This window comes from Pezoporus flaviventris, unplaced genomic scaffold, assembly GCF_033815535.1.
Source record: "Pezoporus flaviventris isolate CSIRO_AGI_PZ_B2104156 unplaced genomic scaffold, CSIRO_AGI_Pfla_v1 ptg000037l, whole genome shotgun sequence".
NCBI lineage: Eukaryota > Metazoa > Chordata > Aves > Psittaciformes > Psittacidae > Pezoporus > Pezoporus flaviventris.
This window is the reverse complement of record NW_026892585.1, coordinates 13,759,822-13,776,697: the sequence shown is the minus strand read 5'-3', so window position 1 is coordinate 13,776,697 and position 16,876 is coordinate 13,759,822. Positions and strand designations below refer to the sequence as shown.

Genomic DNA, 16,876 nt, shown 5'->3' with positions numbered 1-16,876 from the left:
AGCTGTTCGGGATTGCTTCGACCCAGGTGTAGGACCTTGCACTTGTCATGATTAAAATTCATAATGTTGGCATCAGCCCACCTCACAAGTGTGTCAAGGTCCCTCTGGATGGCATTCCTTCCCTCCTTCCCTGAACCACACAGCTTGCTGTCACTGGCAAACGATGAAGTGTTTGAGCTAACTGGCATTTTAACGTGTAAACTGTGTTATGTTCTTACAGATAGAATCATAGAATGGTTAGTGTTGGAAAGGATCTTGAAGCTCATCTAGTTCCTACCTTCTGCCATGGGCAGGAACACCTTTCACTAAAGCAGGTTGCTCCAAGCCCTGTCCAGCCTGGCCTTGAACTTTGCCAGGGATGGAGCATTCACATCATCCTTGTGCAGCTTGTTCCCATTGCTTTACCACTGTCACAGTAAAGAATTTCTTCCTTATATCCGACTTAAATCTCCCCTGTTTAAGTTGAACCCAGATGATACATGGCAGGGGGGTTGGAACTTGATGATCTTAAGGTCCTTTCCAACCCTAAATATTCTATGATTCTATGATACTGCTTTGTAGCAATTTGCAATTTAACATTGAAGAAAACAAAACCACACAACTTCCCTTGTGAACTTCCTTAATCTGGCTTTTCTATTTTCTGGAGGCAGATTGCTATATTAATTACTTGTGATGATCAGTAATTCCACATTCCTCATGGGAGACAGTAGAATTTCAGGAGGTAGCTGGGTGCATCCAGATAAAGCATGGGTCGTCATGCTGCAGTGTCTTTCATCTCTGATGTCATCTCAGATTGAGGTCATGTTGCGCTTCACTTGAATGTTGAGTGTGTGGTGAATGGTGAATGGATGCTTTGTCCTCATCATGGTGGGCCTGTGCTACCATTTTAAGAATTGAGGTCATGGTTAGCACTAGCCCAGGCCTTATGATAAGGGTCAGGTAGTTGTGGCCTGAGGTACTTAATCCCAACATGAGCTCTCCCATACCCACTGCGGTGATGTGGGAATGCCACAGTGTTTAGAAGTAGCTCACTTGAGGTGAGTGTTTGATAAAGATCACTTTCTGACATGGATATCTTTGCCTGCATTCCATAAAGCTTTAGTCACCTGTCAAAGGCTCTGTGCACAATGGTTGTTGAGTGAGGTGGTCTGTGCAGGGAATTCGGCTGCTAATCACTGTTTTTTCAACTTTGTGAACTAATTTGGGAATTGCTCATAAATCTTTACTCTCAGAATAAGGGATATTTGGGATTTTAATTAATTGGGTGGATATTATCACTTATTTTATCAGTTGTAAAAGTTTGCTGGCCTGGTGTCTTTAACTTTTTTATGTGGCTGCATACCAGATGTGCAAGGTAGACAGAGAGGCTTGTAAGGAAAAAGAAATGCTTTCCTTTAAATACTTACATGTTCCAGGTGAACTCAGATATGTGATGCAGACTTCTTTAAATCATAAAAAAATTACTTTGTTAGATTTTGTTTTAGATTTAATAACTGAGTTGTTATTTCCTTCTCTGAAATGAGTTAATCTGTGAGAAGGTGAAGTAGAGTAGTAGTTGTCCTGTTGAATAGGAATGGACAAGCAATAATCCTAGCATTCCTCAGCATTCTATTTTCTGATTTATATGCATTAACATCCTGCTTTCTGATTTTGTTTAAAAATAGTTGGAAGGGATCAGATCAATGAACTACCTTACAATAAATATTCCATAAGAAAAATTGCCAGGAGAGGACCCATGCGCTTGTGATCAACTTTTTTGCTTATAGAACTGTGTACAGAATGTCTCTTTTGTGCCAGGTATAAGGGCTTGGTTATGGATTAATTTACTGTGGAGTACATAATAGTCTTGGTAATTCACTATCTCTGTGTCCATTTAATAATAATTACATTTCAGCTGTTATTTCTCCTATTTTAAAAATTTTGTATAGAAGACTTACTCTGAAGGGCTATGGGTGAAATGTAAAGTGATTGTATTTCTTAAATGCCATACTTTTCCTCTCTTCAAACTTGGTTTCTGCTAAAACTGGAGGTACTTTAAATTTACTAGAAGCTGAACCCAGTGTGATAGAACTAGGTGAGAGCCAGACTAGTTGGGTGAATTTCACCATTGGTGGGCATTTATGTTTTTCTTGGTTGATTAAAAAAAAACCCAACCACCCCTCCAACCCCCACCCCCTCCCAGCCAAATTGTCAGACACATTTCCGGTTTTCTGGTTTAGAATATGGCATAAAACCTGTGAGAGTTTCCAGTCCCAGTGGTGCTAGGGCCTCCAAGAAAATGTGCTACCAACTTAAAACAAAGTGCCTTGGAAATTCATACTCACTTCTTGGCCTTTAGTTTTTCAGTTTTCTTCAAAATTGTAGCCAGCTAATAAGAAGGCATTTTGCATTTTTGGAATTGTATTTGTGTTTTCTTGTATTACTGGAATGAGCCTGGGAGAGTGATGTTCATTATTGCCCCAAGGAGCTTGTCTGAATATACAAGAGTGGGTATGTTGCAAGCCTTTTTCAAGAGGGATTATTAAGTCTGAAGTTAGTGCTGGATGTTAAACAGTGCCCTAAAAAATACCTTTAAGAAAGTGGTAATAATAGAGAAATCTGAATGTTTTTAAAACTTAAATCACCATTAGTTTGCATTTTTCAAATTCTTGACATCTTCTGAGGTCTACTTAGCAATAAAAAAGCATAGGATCATAGAATGGTTATGGGTTGGGAGGAACCTTAAAGAGTATGAAGAGAAATCTTTCTGCTTAAACACTTTAAGGTTGAAAACATGAGAAATGCTCTATGCTTGGAAATGATTGCACTTAATTTCTGGCAATAGTGTTGAGGGTGGAAATTCCCAAGATGTTAAAAATACTTCTGGATTTCAGCTCTACCTGTGCAACTGTCAATATGAGATTTAGTAAAAACATTCAATATGAGCTTTCTTTAAGGATATAAATGAAAATCAAGTTTTGATCAGTTGTAAGAACATATATTCAATGGTGTACTTTCAACCCATGCTGGTTTCCTGCACTGGCTACTTTTTTCTCTTCCACTGCTGTTAGGAAGTCTGAAAACGTGATTTTTAGTTTTGTTTGAAAGCTTTGGGACATTGAAGAAAGAAAAAGAAAATTGTTAAATAGGCAGTGATAGCCCTTATGCAATATAGGTGGAGTTTTCACCTGATGGCCTGGGAAATGTTTACAGTAATTTTCCTCTGTGAGGGAAGATTTCTTCTTTTTGCCTCAGATCAAGTACTTACTGTGGAACCTTATGATCTCAGACTGTCTTTAGTTCTTCCAGCTGCTCTCTGTTACTTTGGCTTTCAGCTTGACATATCTTAAGGGGTGTTGTCCAAGCAACCATTTTTCTAGGGTACAGGCTTTTTTAAAACTACCATGGCCATGTATGCCATGTGTATATCATACATTGTAGTATCGTAATTCATATTGTGTTATCCTGGGTGTTCCAGATCTCAGAAGGCTGTATTAGGTCAATTCATCCATTAACAGAATGATTGGGACTTAGAAATGAGGTTTTCTTTCCCCCTTTTTGGTTTCTCTGGAAGTATAAAAGTTGAACTTGTATATATGCAGTCATGTAAAGATTTAATTGCTGTGTGTTTTAGTGACCTGCAACACTCCAAGACTGCACCTCTTCTTTACAAACTTAGGCATGTCTCTGGTGTATATTTGTCTTGTATTAATGTACATTAGAACTTTAGAATTTTGTACCAAAGGCAAACTTTTCTATCAGCTGTATTTTTAGGGTTTCTTATGAAGGTGCTTTCAAAACAGCTTAATGGCTTGGTACATTAGGTGTTGTTTGGGAGGACTGGGAGATTTGTTTTACATCTGTAGCCTGTGAAGAGGTGAGCACCTCCTTTGGTCATGGTTATAAAATGGAAAGAAAGCAAATTCTGAAATGAAGGATCCTTAAGGTGAAATGCCATGTGAAAGGCCTGAGTTATACAATATGAATTGAAATATAGCACAGAGTTAGAGATCATCGAGGAATTAATTCATGAATTCTCAAATACCTATTGGACAGGAAAGGCAATGAAATATTTGAAGGCCTCTGTTAGACTGAGGAAAACTTTACTGTTGTAGCTTGCTTCTTCAGAAAGGTGAAGCTGTATAGCTGTACAGTGACTGGTTGCAGTGGTGAGATGTAACTGGTGTAGGGTACTACTTAGTGTTGTGTCTGTGATGGAGCTTTGTCACCCATAACTGTTGAAATATAACAGCAGTGTGGAACTGAACCTTGTGTAGAACATGAGGTATGAAGAACATCATAGCTTTTGTCTGAGCAAACTGACAGGGCATGATTTTGCATCAGGTTATATGTTTGTGATACTATTAATCTCTTCCAACTGAACTATGTCATGTTGGTTTTCTCTATTTGGGATTAACATCTCACTTCTTTGCATGGTTAGCTGGGCTTTTTTTTTTTGGTTTTGTTTTGTTACTGGGCTCTAATTTATGTAGTGTTTGGGCTCATGGGTGTCCTGTGGGTTTGCCATGTTGTTTGGAAACGTTACATCTTAAAATATAAACCAAAAGCTATCAACACATTTTGTTTGAAATGTTTCATATTTATAGTTCCCTAAAACTCTGTTTTCTTTATCTTCCCAGTCACATGGGAGTTTGGAGGGAACACACACACACATCTCTAATGCCAGTGTTGCAGATTAAAAATAGTTTTTCTCCACCAAATGCTAACAGCTGGTTGGCTTTAATTCCCGGCTGAAGATGCATCGTATAGTATTTTCATTTCCCTGCTGTTGCCAAATGCTAATGAATCAAGCTCTGCAAGTTTTTCCTTTGTAAATTCTGTTGTAATACTAATTACAATTTAACTGCATTTCTGCGAGGCTTTTGACAATTCCAGTCAAGTACCAATTACGCCATTTTGCAGATAAGTAAACAGAAGGAGAATGTGGTTGAGGGAGGTGCTTTGGGTTGATTTAAATGGCAGTGAAGGTAATCAGTACTGCTGTAAGCCAGGTATTATCCAGCCAACATGAAGATGTAGTGGCATTCATGTGAACAGGTCTTGTAAGCTGTGCTCACCCAGGATAAACCCCTTTCCTTTAGCTGAAGTAGTTCAGTGCCAACACTGGAAAACCTCTTGTTGTCATATTGACATGTCATATTGAAATTGCATAGTGAAATCACTTTTCACTGGTGATGGAAAATGTCTAAATATTGTACTTCAAGAAAGAAGGCATTTATAGCAAAGTTTCTCAGAATACCAGTTTTTGTAATGCTGTGAATCTACAATATTATATACAGTGACAAGTTATTTCGTAACTGAGTTGAATATCATATAATGGCTCTTCTGTTTTTCCCCATCTTGAAGTACTCAACCCAACTGTTTTATCATCTTAGAAGAAGTGAATCTGGTGGTTTAGTTTGATTTTTTTCATGATGTCTAGCAAGTAAAGTGGTACTGCCTTCATATACATGATCCATAATGTTTACATCTTAGCATAAAAGCTTAAACAACTAGTGCAAAACATGGAGAGACCCGAGAGCTGATAAAATAACAGATTGCAGTTCTGTTCATCTGGAAATAATTATGTACTGCATTTTTAATTGCATAAAAGCAATGTATTGTTTTTGATTCATACAGTAGACATGCTGGTCATCTGGAGATTTGTGTCTTGTGTGGTATAAAACTGAAAGTTAGTGTGTTATTATGTATCATGATGGGGATCAAGCTCAGGAATGCCTGAAGAATATGTTCTAAACGGAATCCTTTCTACACTGAGTATACTAGATAGATTGATCCTGTTACCTTGGTATGCAAAAGAAAAATCTTGATAATGAATTTAATACTTTGTGGTTTGTGTTTATGGAAAACAGAATTCCTCAGGATCTTCTAAAGGAAAATAGGAGTGTGCCAAAGGTAATTTCAGTGTTGAGTGTTCATGGATGGTAAAATTATCCTTAACAGACACTTGTGATTTTTGCAGGTAATAGCTCTAGCAGATGCAGCAGTGGAAAACCAAGCCAACATATTCCAGGCATTCACAAAGCTGAAAAGTGCCACCCATCTGGTGATTATGCTGATTAGTCTGTGGCAGAAGCTCAACACTGATCAAGTTGCTATTCTGGAAGCTACATTTTTGCCATTAGCAGAAGACACGAAAGAGATGGTAAGAATCTGTATAGACCTGTTCAAAAAATGCCACACAGCTTTAAGTGCTTAAATTTATGTATTTCACCATGTGCTTTGTGAAAGACTGTCCTTTGAGGTGATACAGTAGGCTTATTAAGTAGGAGTTTGATGCAAACTACATCAATTTCTCAGGGAAGTGGGAAAATAGGAGAAGGTTGTGGAAGGCTTCATTGGAAGATATGGTTGATAGTCAACTTCTGCTTAATCCTTCCTTACCAAGCCACGTAGGAACATCTCACATAAGTTTAGCTGGCTTTAGCTTCTCTCCAGTTATTAGTACAAACAGGTTAGCCCAAATTTTTTTGAGATTAATATAAATGCTATAATATATATATGTACTTACATGCACACATTCCAACATAACTATAAAATATAGACATGTACACCCAGTAATAAGCATTGGCCCTACTTTTTCTCTAGTGTTTGCACATTGGTTTATATAATGGATGAAAGTTATGCAAATAAAATAGTGTGTATAGATAATGTACTTGTGTTCTCCAGACTGCGCTCTAAATAGTCCTGCATTGTTTAGATATTTCGAGCAACCTGGTCTAGTGGAAGGTGTCCCTGCCCATTGCAGGGGGTTAGAACTGGATGAGTTTTGAGGTCCCTTCCTACCGAAACTGTTCTGTGATTCTATGATACTTTGCAAATTCTGCTCTGATTTAGTGAATATGACTGTGTGAGATCATGTGCAAAGTTTGGAGCATGGTCTATAAAGATAGTGCTGTACTCTATCCTTGCTCAAGGCTCTCAGATACTCCTTTAGGTGAAGTACTGAATGTTCTAAACTTAAAACAACTGGAGGCAATCTCTAGTTAGTTTCGAGTCCAGCCTTTTTACTGGGTTCTAGAATCAAGTAGCATGCCACAGTTAGAAGAGAAATAAAATCTGACATTAATATGCCTCAACAGTTTCCTTTAGGAGTCTGAACAGTATTCTGTATAACCTTTCACAAATGATTTCTGTAGACTAAAAAATACGAATTATCTTAGGTACACATTAATACTAATTTTCATGCTCTGCACAAGGTTTTTGCAGAGTACAGTGAATGCAGATTTTGGTATGTTCCTGAAATACTGGTTTGTGGCCATTTAGAAAGCTTGTGCTGGGTTCCAAGTGAATGTAGGATCATCTGCAATTTCCCCCTGGGGATGAGAAACAGTGTTTTGGTATTACACGTTATATTGATCCATAGCAGGCAAAGCAAAACAGTTTTATCAGGATTTGTTTTGGATTTTTATCCTTATTTAAATTTGAAAAACTAAGTTGCCCAACTGAGGAGCATTCATTCCCATGAATGGAATTGAAAGAAAGTTTGTATGACTCCCATAAAAGCCCAGACAATCATTTTCTGCATGACTCACTTTTATCATCAGGAGTTGCATTGCTTTGACACATGTTTTGATAAAACATGGTGAAATCTGTTGCATATCGTATAATGTGATGTCACTTCAGTACGTATATTGATGTGGTTTTGATATATTAGTTAACAATATTCTGTGTTAAAACTGTAAGACCTCACAGATATTGTAAGGATATACATCCTGCAGTGCAGCCAGGATGAAAAATATAAACCACCAGTAATTGGGAGTGGAAATGGGAATGAAACCTTTACAAAATACTGAAATACATGCTGTATTGAAGTTGTTATGGTACCACAGGAATCTGAATGTAATTTGAGAAGAAGTTTAGGCAGGGAAGAGGGAAATCTTCTGACATACCAATGATATTTACAGACAGAACCTCCTAGCTAGTGTTCAGATTTCCTTGCAAGCAGTCGAGTGGAACACTGGTGGAAGAAACTACTCTGAAGAATTTTTATTTAATCTTCAGACAGTTCTGCACAAAAGATTATTGTATTTTTATTTGGAGGGGATGTGTTTAAAGCAGGGTTTGGATGCAGTCTGCATCTCCAGAACATTGTCTGCCTTCTGCATTCTGATCATGCAAGTGTTTTGGTGGTTGTTTTGGTTGTTTTTTTAATGGAAGGAAAATGTTTAGACTATACTGTTACCGTAAAAAGAAATGCTTCTCTGACCATAACATCAACATTATTCTCATACATGCCATTCCATGTAGAACAGATTGCTTCTTGTTTTCTAGGCCTGGCAATCACTTCAGTTAGATGTTTAGTAAATACAGTAGTGGTGTTTTGTGTTCCCATTGTCACCATTTTTTTTCTCAGACTGCTAAATGGTTGCTGCAAAACTTTTGTCTAAGAACATGGAAAATTTCTTTTTCCCTGTCTACAAAGATACATGGAAAGCCAACCATATCCTGGGCTGCATCAAAAGGAGCATGACCAGCAGGTTGAAGAAGATGATCCTGCCCCTCTACTCTGCTCTCGTGAGACCTCACTTGGAGTATTGTGTGCAGTTCTGGTGTCCTCAGCATAAAAAGGACACGGAACTGGTGGACAAGTCCAGAGAAGGGCCACGAGGATGATCAGGGGACTGGAGCACCTCCTGTATGAAGACAGGCTGAGAAAGTTGGGGCTGTTCAGCCTGGAGAAGAGAAGGCTGTGTGGAGACCTCATAGCAGCCTTCCAGTATCTGAAGAGGGCCTAAAGGGATGCTGGGGAGGGACTTTCCATTAGGGACTGTAGTGATAGACAGAGTGATGGGTTCAAACTTAAACAGGGGAAGTTTAGATTAGATATAAGGAAGTTCTTTACTGTAAGGGTGGTGAGGCACTGGAATGGGTTGCCGAGGGAAGTTGTGAATGCTCCATCCCTGGCGGTGTTCAAGGCCAGGTTGGACAGAGCCTTGGGTGACATGGTTTAGTTTGAGATGTCCCTGCCCATGGCAGGGTAGTTGGAATTTGATGATCTTAATGTCCTTTCCAACCCTAACTATTCTATGATTCTGTGTTACCAAATAGTGACATACAGGTGTTTCATTGCTCAGAATCACCCCTTTCTTGTTATAGGCACATTTGTGATACTATAGTTAATAGTAACAGCTATAAATTGGCATTTTGGAAGTACTCCTTTTAATGATGCTTGGAATCATACCAACTAACTAAATGTCTGTATTATATCTTATTTTGTTATTGAAGTTGTAATTTGGAAGAAAAAAATGCCTGAGGATGAAATGCATGTTTTTAAGTGGCTCTATGATCTACTGTAATTAAGTTTGTGGCTATAAATTTGCTACTTTACGGTGTTTATTAGATAAAGTAGAAAAATAGACTTTAAGGCAAGGATGGAAAAGAGATGGTGTCAGAAAAAAATCATAGAATCAATGAGGGTTGGAAAAGACCTTTAAGATCAAATCCAGCTGTTACCCCAGCACTGCCAAGTCCACCACTAAACCATATCACTACCTTGAACCAAATTTGTGAAGTGTCTTTTAAGACTCATGAGAGTTACTTTAAAGTGACTGTGATTTCTGTAAGAAGATGCAGGAAAAGATCAGGCCATTGGGAAAGACTAGGTAGCCTGCTAGGTTTTATGCTTGATAGCAGATGGGTTTGACTTGTAGAGTTCTTGAGTAATGTAAAAAATACTATTTGGCTGGTTTCCACTTCAAAGGAGTAGCAAAAGAAACTATGTCCAGTTGTTTTTTTAGTTTTTTTTTGTAATTTGCAGTTTTTTCAGTTGCTGATAAGGGGACATCAAATTTTTATTTTCTTAAAGGTTAACTTTTGATGATTGGTAATAATGGCATAAAATTAGTTTAAACAGAATTATGCAGAAATAGCTTTTGATGTGCATTAGAAATTCTTGTCTTGTTAAATTGTATTCTCTAGAACTTGTATGAAACTCAGAACAAGCATTCAGCCTTGGTATAAATCTTCTAATGGAGAATCTGACATATCTGGTTTTTAATTTTGTATTTAACTTGATCTGTCACCTTATTTGTTCTGTCAGTATTAGGAAATACTGAAGTTAATCTTCAGTGAGCTCAGTTAGTGAGCATAAGCCTACTCAGGGATTTTCCTTCTTGGTGTAAATTAGCCAAGGTAGAACTGTGTTCTGCTGTGATTAGTTTGCCTCCAGTATATATTACCTCCTTGAAAACTAACTTGGATTTCCTGTTAAGTATTGCAGTTGTCCCAAGAGACATACTCTTTGTTTGATAGATTAAATAAGCTTCTGTTATCAGACATCTTTCTCTGTGTAATATTGTGATGGGGACCTCTAAACTTTCTCTTTGTTAGGGTAGTGTAATCTGCCTCATTCAGGTACAAAGAGAAGCTAAAATATTTTAGTGCAGTAGTAATTACTGAATATGTGCTGCATACCAGGAGTTGAGATCAGTTGTCATGTAAACTGCTTAATTACCAGAGTGATGCATTATACTGATTACAGCCCTGTTTTTCACCAAAATGACCTAACACTTCATAGAGATAATCTGTGACTCACTCTTTTGGCTTGTTTCTTTTAAAGAAGCTGATTGGCAGTGGAGAATTCCCTTGATATTGGGTCCTAATTGAAAGATCTGTAGATCCTTGCTATGTGAATCTTTCATCTTGTTAAAAGATCCCAGGAAAAAACTTACTGGCTTCTTCAGTATGATTTTGAGGGTAGCCATTTCTTTTCAGATGGAAGTTTTCCTTTTAATTAATGGTAAAATGCTTTGTCTTAATTCCTAGATCAAGAATGATATACCGGTATTCTCTCATATCTGCAGAGGTGGCAATAGGCACACTTTAGGTTAGGACAGGCCAATTCACATTAAAGGAACACTGAGATTGCATAATTTATTTCTGCCATCTTCTCCTGGCTTTTTCAATGAAGTGAGAGTTTGATATAGCCAAAATATGGTTTTGATGCCTCAAAAGTAAATCAGGCCATAAGACAAGGCTGTACAAACAATGGTGAAGTTAATTATCTTTGCTAGGTTGGACTAGATGACATTTGAAGGTCCCATGCAATCCCAACTTTATTATGGTTCTATGATTCTACTGCCTCAGGCCAAAAAAACCCCAGTACTTCTAGCATAAGCTTGAGAATTGGCTATCCAAGAAAATATGCAAGTCCTGTTTGCCACTGTCCTTGTTGTCCTAGCCTGTGTATTTTGAGAGAATAGAAATTCCACAATTTGAAGCAACAGAGCGGAGTCTAAAGTTAGTGGTGAGTAGATCTAAAGTAGTGTGAGAATTTAAATAGGAAACAAACTTCTTGTCAAGTTGTGGGGTTTTTGTAGAGGTAAAATATGTGAGTGGGCATGTTTCCATATGTCACAGCTTTTGGAAACAGAAACTTGTCAGGCTTTTATAGCATCTTATATCGGTAACCTAATAAAGGATATTGTAGTAAGAGAAAAGTTCCTCCCCAAAGTCTGTCACTGATATTACAATAAAATATGGGGTGAGATGCCATAAGATGTCTCAAGAAGCCTTTGTTTGATTCACTTTTTTCTTCCAGATCAATTATAAGGTCTGATTCCTCTTCCCTGTATCAAAAATTATCTTGCTGAACCTCAATCTCATTTATAGACCTCATGTGTGGCAGGATTACTTCTGGATCTATAGCCTTCTTCAGCAAGATGCATGACTCCTGATGTGTTTGCATACTTGCAGACAGCTTTGACAGCATCTGCAAAACCCAAACAGCACCTCAGTTTTCCTACCTAACTGGTGACAAGTTCTTGAGGAAAAGAAAGATGAGGTGTTGGAATATTTCAGTACTAAAAAGCACAACAGACCTCTGAAGCTGGCAACGAAGAAGCCAAACCCCTCCATTCATGTAGCACACACAAGAGTTTCTTTCATCAGTTCCCAGGAAGGGATCAATGGTTGTAAGAAGTCAAGTTAAAAAGAAAACTAAGATGACAAAACCCCCTAAAAGTTTCAGGATTTGGGAATAGCTTCTACAGAAACCCATGATGTGTGTGAACTTTCATGATTCCAGACAGGATGTATTTGAATTACAACAGACTAGCATTACTAAAGGAGTAACTGTACAAATAAAATCACAGACTGGTTTGGGTTGGAAAGTCCCAGAGCTCATCCAGTTCCAACCACCTGCCATGGGCAGGGACACCTTCCACTAGAGCAGCTTGCTCCAAGCCCTGTCCAACCTGGCCTTGAACACTGCCAGGGATGAGGCAGCCACAGCTTCTCTGGGCACCCTGTGCCAGTGCCTCAGCACCCTCACAGGGAAGAACTTCTGCCTAAGAGCTCATCTCAATCTCCCCTCTGTCAGGTTAAAGCCATTCCCCCTTATCCCCTTATCCTGTCCCTAAAGGCCCCTGTCCAGAGCCCCTCTCCAGGTTTCTTGTAGCCTCTTTAGGCACTGGAGCTGCTCTAAGGTCTCCTTGGCAGTTACATCAGGCCTGTGCAGAAATGTTCTGTGTCTGGGACACTTTAAAAACAAAAACTTACAGTGGTTTTTTTTTCTAAAGCTGATATTTACAACTTTTACTACCTGAAAATGTGAGACATTAATAGTTCAGTTAGATGCTCCAAAGTAGCTTGAAAATAGTTGCTAGCATGAATCACAGACTCATAGAATAGTTAGGGTTGGAAAGGACCTTAAGATCATCAAGTTCCAACCCCTCTGCCATGGGCAGGGACACCTCACACTAAACCGTATCACCCAAGGCCTCGTCCAACCTGGTCTTGGATACTGCCAGGGATGGAGCATTCACAACCTCCCTGGGCAACCCATTCCAGTGCCTCACCACCCTAACAGGAAAGAATTTCTTCCTTATATCCAATCCAAACTTCCCCTGTTTAAGTTTGAACCCGTTACCCCTTGTCCTGTCACTACAGTCCCTAATGAAGAGTCCCTCCCCAGCATCCTTATAGCCCCCTTCAGATACTGGAAGGCTGCTATGAGGTCTCCACGCAGCCTTCTCTTCTCCAGGCTGAACAGCCCCAACTTTCTCAGCCTGTCTTCATATGGGAGGTGCTCCAGTCCCCTGATCATCCTCGTGGCCCTGCTCTGGACTTGTTCCAACAGTTCCATGTCCTTTTTATGTTGAGGACACCAGAACTGCACACAATACACCAAGCAAGGTCTCACGTAGAGCATAGTAGAGGGGCAGGATCACCTCCTTTGACCTGTTGGTCACGCTCCTTTTGATGCAGCCCAGGATACAGTTGGCTTTCTGGGCTGCAAGCGCACACTGCCTGCCCATGTTCATTTTCTCATTGACCAACACCCCCAAGTCCTTCTCTGCAGGGCTGCTCTGGATCTCTTCTTTGCCCAACCTGTAGCTGAGCCTGGGGTTGCTCTGACCCAGGTGTAGGACCTTGCACTTGGCATGGTTAAACTTCATGAGGTTGGCATCAGCCCACCTCACAAGTGTGTCAGGGTCCCTCTGGATGGCATGGAAGCATCGATAGTTATTGCTAAATAGGTCTGCACAGAGCTGTTGTGCTAATCTCAAACTAATTGAATAAATATTATAGAGCAGTTTCCTGTATAAGTCTTGATTCCTTTCTGCACTCTTCCACTTCTTATTATTCATAGATACTTCAGTCTTTCACACCTTAAATATCTGTTGTATAGTCCCTATAGGACTTGATTGTTCAGGACATGACATATTGTGGTCAGTCATCAAGGTGTTACCTTGTATTTCCCTGGGTTTTGCATTTGTTTTTTATCCCTTGTGTTTAGAATTATTGTAGTTAGGTTTGGAGTAGGTAAGTATGCTAACCCAAATCCATAAGAAGATTTAAAGGTGTATAATGTAGCTCTTGACATGATAGGTTATGACTTCAGAATCCCGTCTCTCAAATAAGGATGGTTTTAATTCAAGGATTTTTTCCTTGAATTAAAGTGAAATTGATTTATTAACTAGTTTGAACTCTTCTTCTAGAACTACATACCTTGCTAATTTTCTTAATTTTAGTTATTCTTATTCTGTCTCTTACCTTGTTTTGGATTTTCAGTTGTATTCTCACTTTGATACTGCTTTCATTAGTCTGTAAACTGTTAGAATCGAATTATTTTAAATACCAGTAGAAATGAAAATCAAATCAGTCAATATTATTATACATGATATTGATTTAAAGAAAGATACAGTTAGAGAGCAGGATTAGTATAAGAATCTCAGCTGCTGCAAAAAGCAGTATTCTGTGCGCACTACACACGTCCTTCTTAGGCACTTAATAGATTTGGAATGTATTTAAGCTTGAGTCACTAGTCTGGATTTTCATCAGACTTTAATTCCACCTGTCTGTAGGATTTTACCATTTCCCAGCTTTTTAGGTATTCCAGTGGTAGGTATTTTAATGCACTATGTTGAAGGGAACTGTTTTTGTATTGTTACAATGATAATTCTTCAACCATGTCATGTGCATCCTAAAAAATGCCCTGTCTCTTGAGACCATTCAAGGTTTAATACATTAAGACTTAAGTTGTATTTTACTGCATTTTTTCTGAGTGCTATATAGGCATACAGCCTATTTGCTTGTCTTCTTCTAGAAATTTATTCAGTCTGTTCAATAGGTCTCCTTAAATGCTTTATCGATTCATTTTTAGCAGTAATTTTTCAGGGACACTCACAAGAAAGGTTTGTCAGCTCCTTTTCTGGCAGGAAGGCAAATATTGCACACTATCTGCATGGCTGCTGTGGCTGTTATCTCCTGTACAAGACAGATAGGTCAGTTGGAAATACAGAATATGCTTGAAGAATGTGTGTAAGGATGCCTGGTAGGACAGCAAAATTGGCTAATAGTCTGTGTCTGTGTTGGAGACTACCAGTTCAGTAGCTCTGGATTAGTGGATTACTAGTTTGTATGTGTAACAAATAAGACAATTTTTGTTTTAATCACTGTAAAAGTGAAGTGTTGAGAGACACGCAGCTGGTGTTTCTTGTGAATCGGCACATACAGTGCTTTCAGATACAGAAACCTCTTCTTTGGTGATTTGGAGAAGCATAAATGCTTAGGTTTTCATACAGTAAGGTATGCTTCTAAGTATTATAGCATTTCTGAGAGCTGATGAAATCATTATTGTGACTAAAATCAAGAAATAAGATACAGTCAGGCAAATTCCCGACTTAACAGCTGTAAGAGTTCCCATAATTTGGCTTGCACCAATTCTGCATAGCTTTTGCAGTATGTTTCACGTGGCATTTGTATTCTTTCAGAATTGTCTGGACTATCCCTCCAGGCTATGTTACTTCATAGGCAGCTTAAAAAATGGCTGTTGCCTCAGGACTAATATTAATGATAAAGGCTTTCAAAGGAAATTCAGTCTGTTAAGGTGAGACTTAAGATACAGAATCAAATGTCTGTCTGGCTCATGAACACAACATAGGAACAATGTTGTTTAAGTCTCCGATGTGTTAGTAGAATGATTTATTTACACTTAAGACAAATAGTATTAATTTGTAGATCTCTAGGTAAATTTTCCACAATCCCTAGAGTTCTCTGATTATTTGAACAGTAAAACTGAATTTTTAGCCTCTGTTGATGTAGCTTACTTGGCATTTTTATGGAGAAAAAATAATTCTTAGCATGGTGGGTTGACATGTTCCTTGATGCAGTGCAGCAGATGTTGATATTAGGATGGGGTTCAGCTGATTGCAGTGATTGCTTAAAGCTGCTTTTATAGCAGATTGTGGTCCTGAATAGGAGTCAGTATTCTTGCAGTTTGGAGACATGCAAAATATCATACAAAACATTATAACTGCAGATTGAAGAGGCTATTTTAGTACTACTTATTCTTGCTTTTGTGAGTCTTGTGAAATGTTAAAAGATTTTTTTTTTCCCCTGATAATCACAAGGCACTTTACCTGGCTTGCTAAAAGGAACTGGCAGATTTAATGGAAGCAAAACAGAGTGGCCTAATGGAGAAACAGCTATGAAAACGTCTAACCATTGTAGAATAATACTGTGTCATAGTGGGCCTCTATCATTAGCAATCATTTGTTGAGAGGTTTCTGCTCTTCTGCATTACCTAGCACAAGAATAGAATTGGTTCTGAATGTCTTTGTTGTTAGGCCTACTGACCTCTACTTTTCTTGTATTAAGAATCACAAGGTGAACTAGAGTTTGCATTCAAAAAGAACCCTTTGCTCAGCTCTTCCATCTAGGAAAGAAAACCACTGTTAGGCTAATAGCTTGGCAGAATTGAGTTTGCTCAATTATCTGCATTAAAATTGAAGAAGAGTCATTGGGTCATCTGGTCAACTTCACTATTAACCACATTCTCCGTCTGCATATTGTGGCATAGGATCAGTGCCCTTTCTGCAGCCTGCCAATTCATTTGCAGTGTGATATCTCAGATGCTGGATGGGCCTCCAATTTTATTGCCTAGAATTTTAGAATAACAAACAGTAAGTTGGTCGTTTACCCTGCAGGGAAAATAATTTTGGAGGTTTCTTCTTATTCAGCAAATGGTAGAATCATCCTGAAAATTAGGTACCCTAGATTGAACCTTATGCCAAAGTGAGGGCAAATGTATAATCATGGTTATACTCAGGTATGCCATGATGCCTGGGGATCCTTAATGATAATATATATGAAATATAAGTTATGTGTACTACTACAGTCTTAGTCCTTCTGGTATCATTTGGTCTTCAGAGTCTTACAGTGTATGTGATTTGGTTAAAAGAAAGTGCCAATCTCTTCCTATTACCTACAAGAGAAAAATAATAATGTATACATGCAAAATATGAAGGCAAGTGTTTCCCAATGAAAAAGTTAAATTGATTAATTAAATATTTTTCTTATCTATTTCAGGTCATACAGTCAATATAAAGAATTTGCATGGTTAAGTAATACGTCTTACTGTGATTTTTGA

The 16,876-nt window shown here is 38.4% G+C and overlaps 1 protein-coding gene across 7 annotated transcripts in view; it reads left to right on the top strand.

Annotated features, from left to right (window-relative positions):
* The window catches only part of BBS9 (Bardet-Biedl syndrome 9), a 261,788-nt gene that overhangs the window by 107,183 nt on the left and 137,729 nt on the right, over window positions 1-16,876 (top strand). For all 7 annotated transcript variants that reach the window (XM_061464765.1, XM_061464763.1, XM_061464761.1 and 4 more), the window contains one exon: window positions 5,963-6,145. In XM_061464765.1, the coding sequence (XP_061320749.1) occupies window positions 5,963-6,145 (183 nt within the window). The remainder of the gene's footprint in view (window positions 1-5,962; window positions 6,146-16,876) is intronic.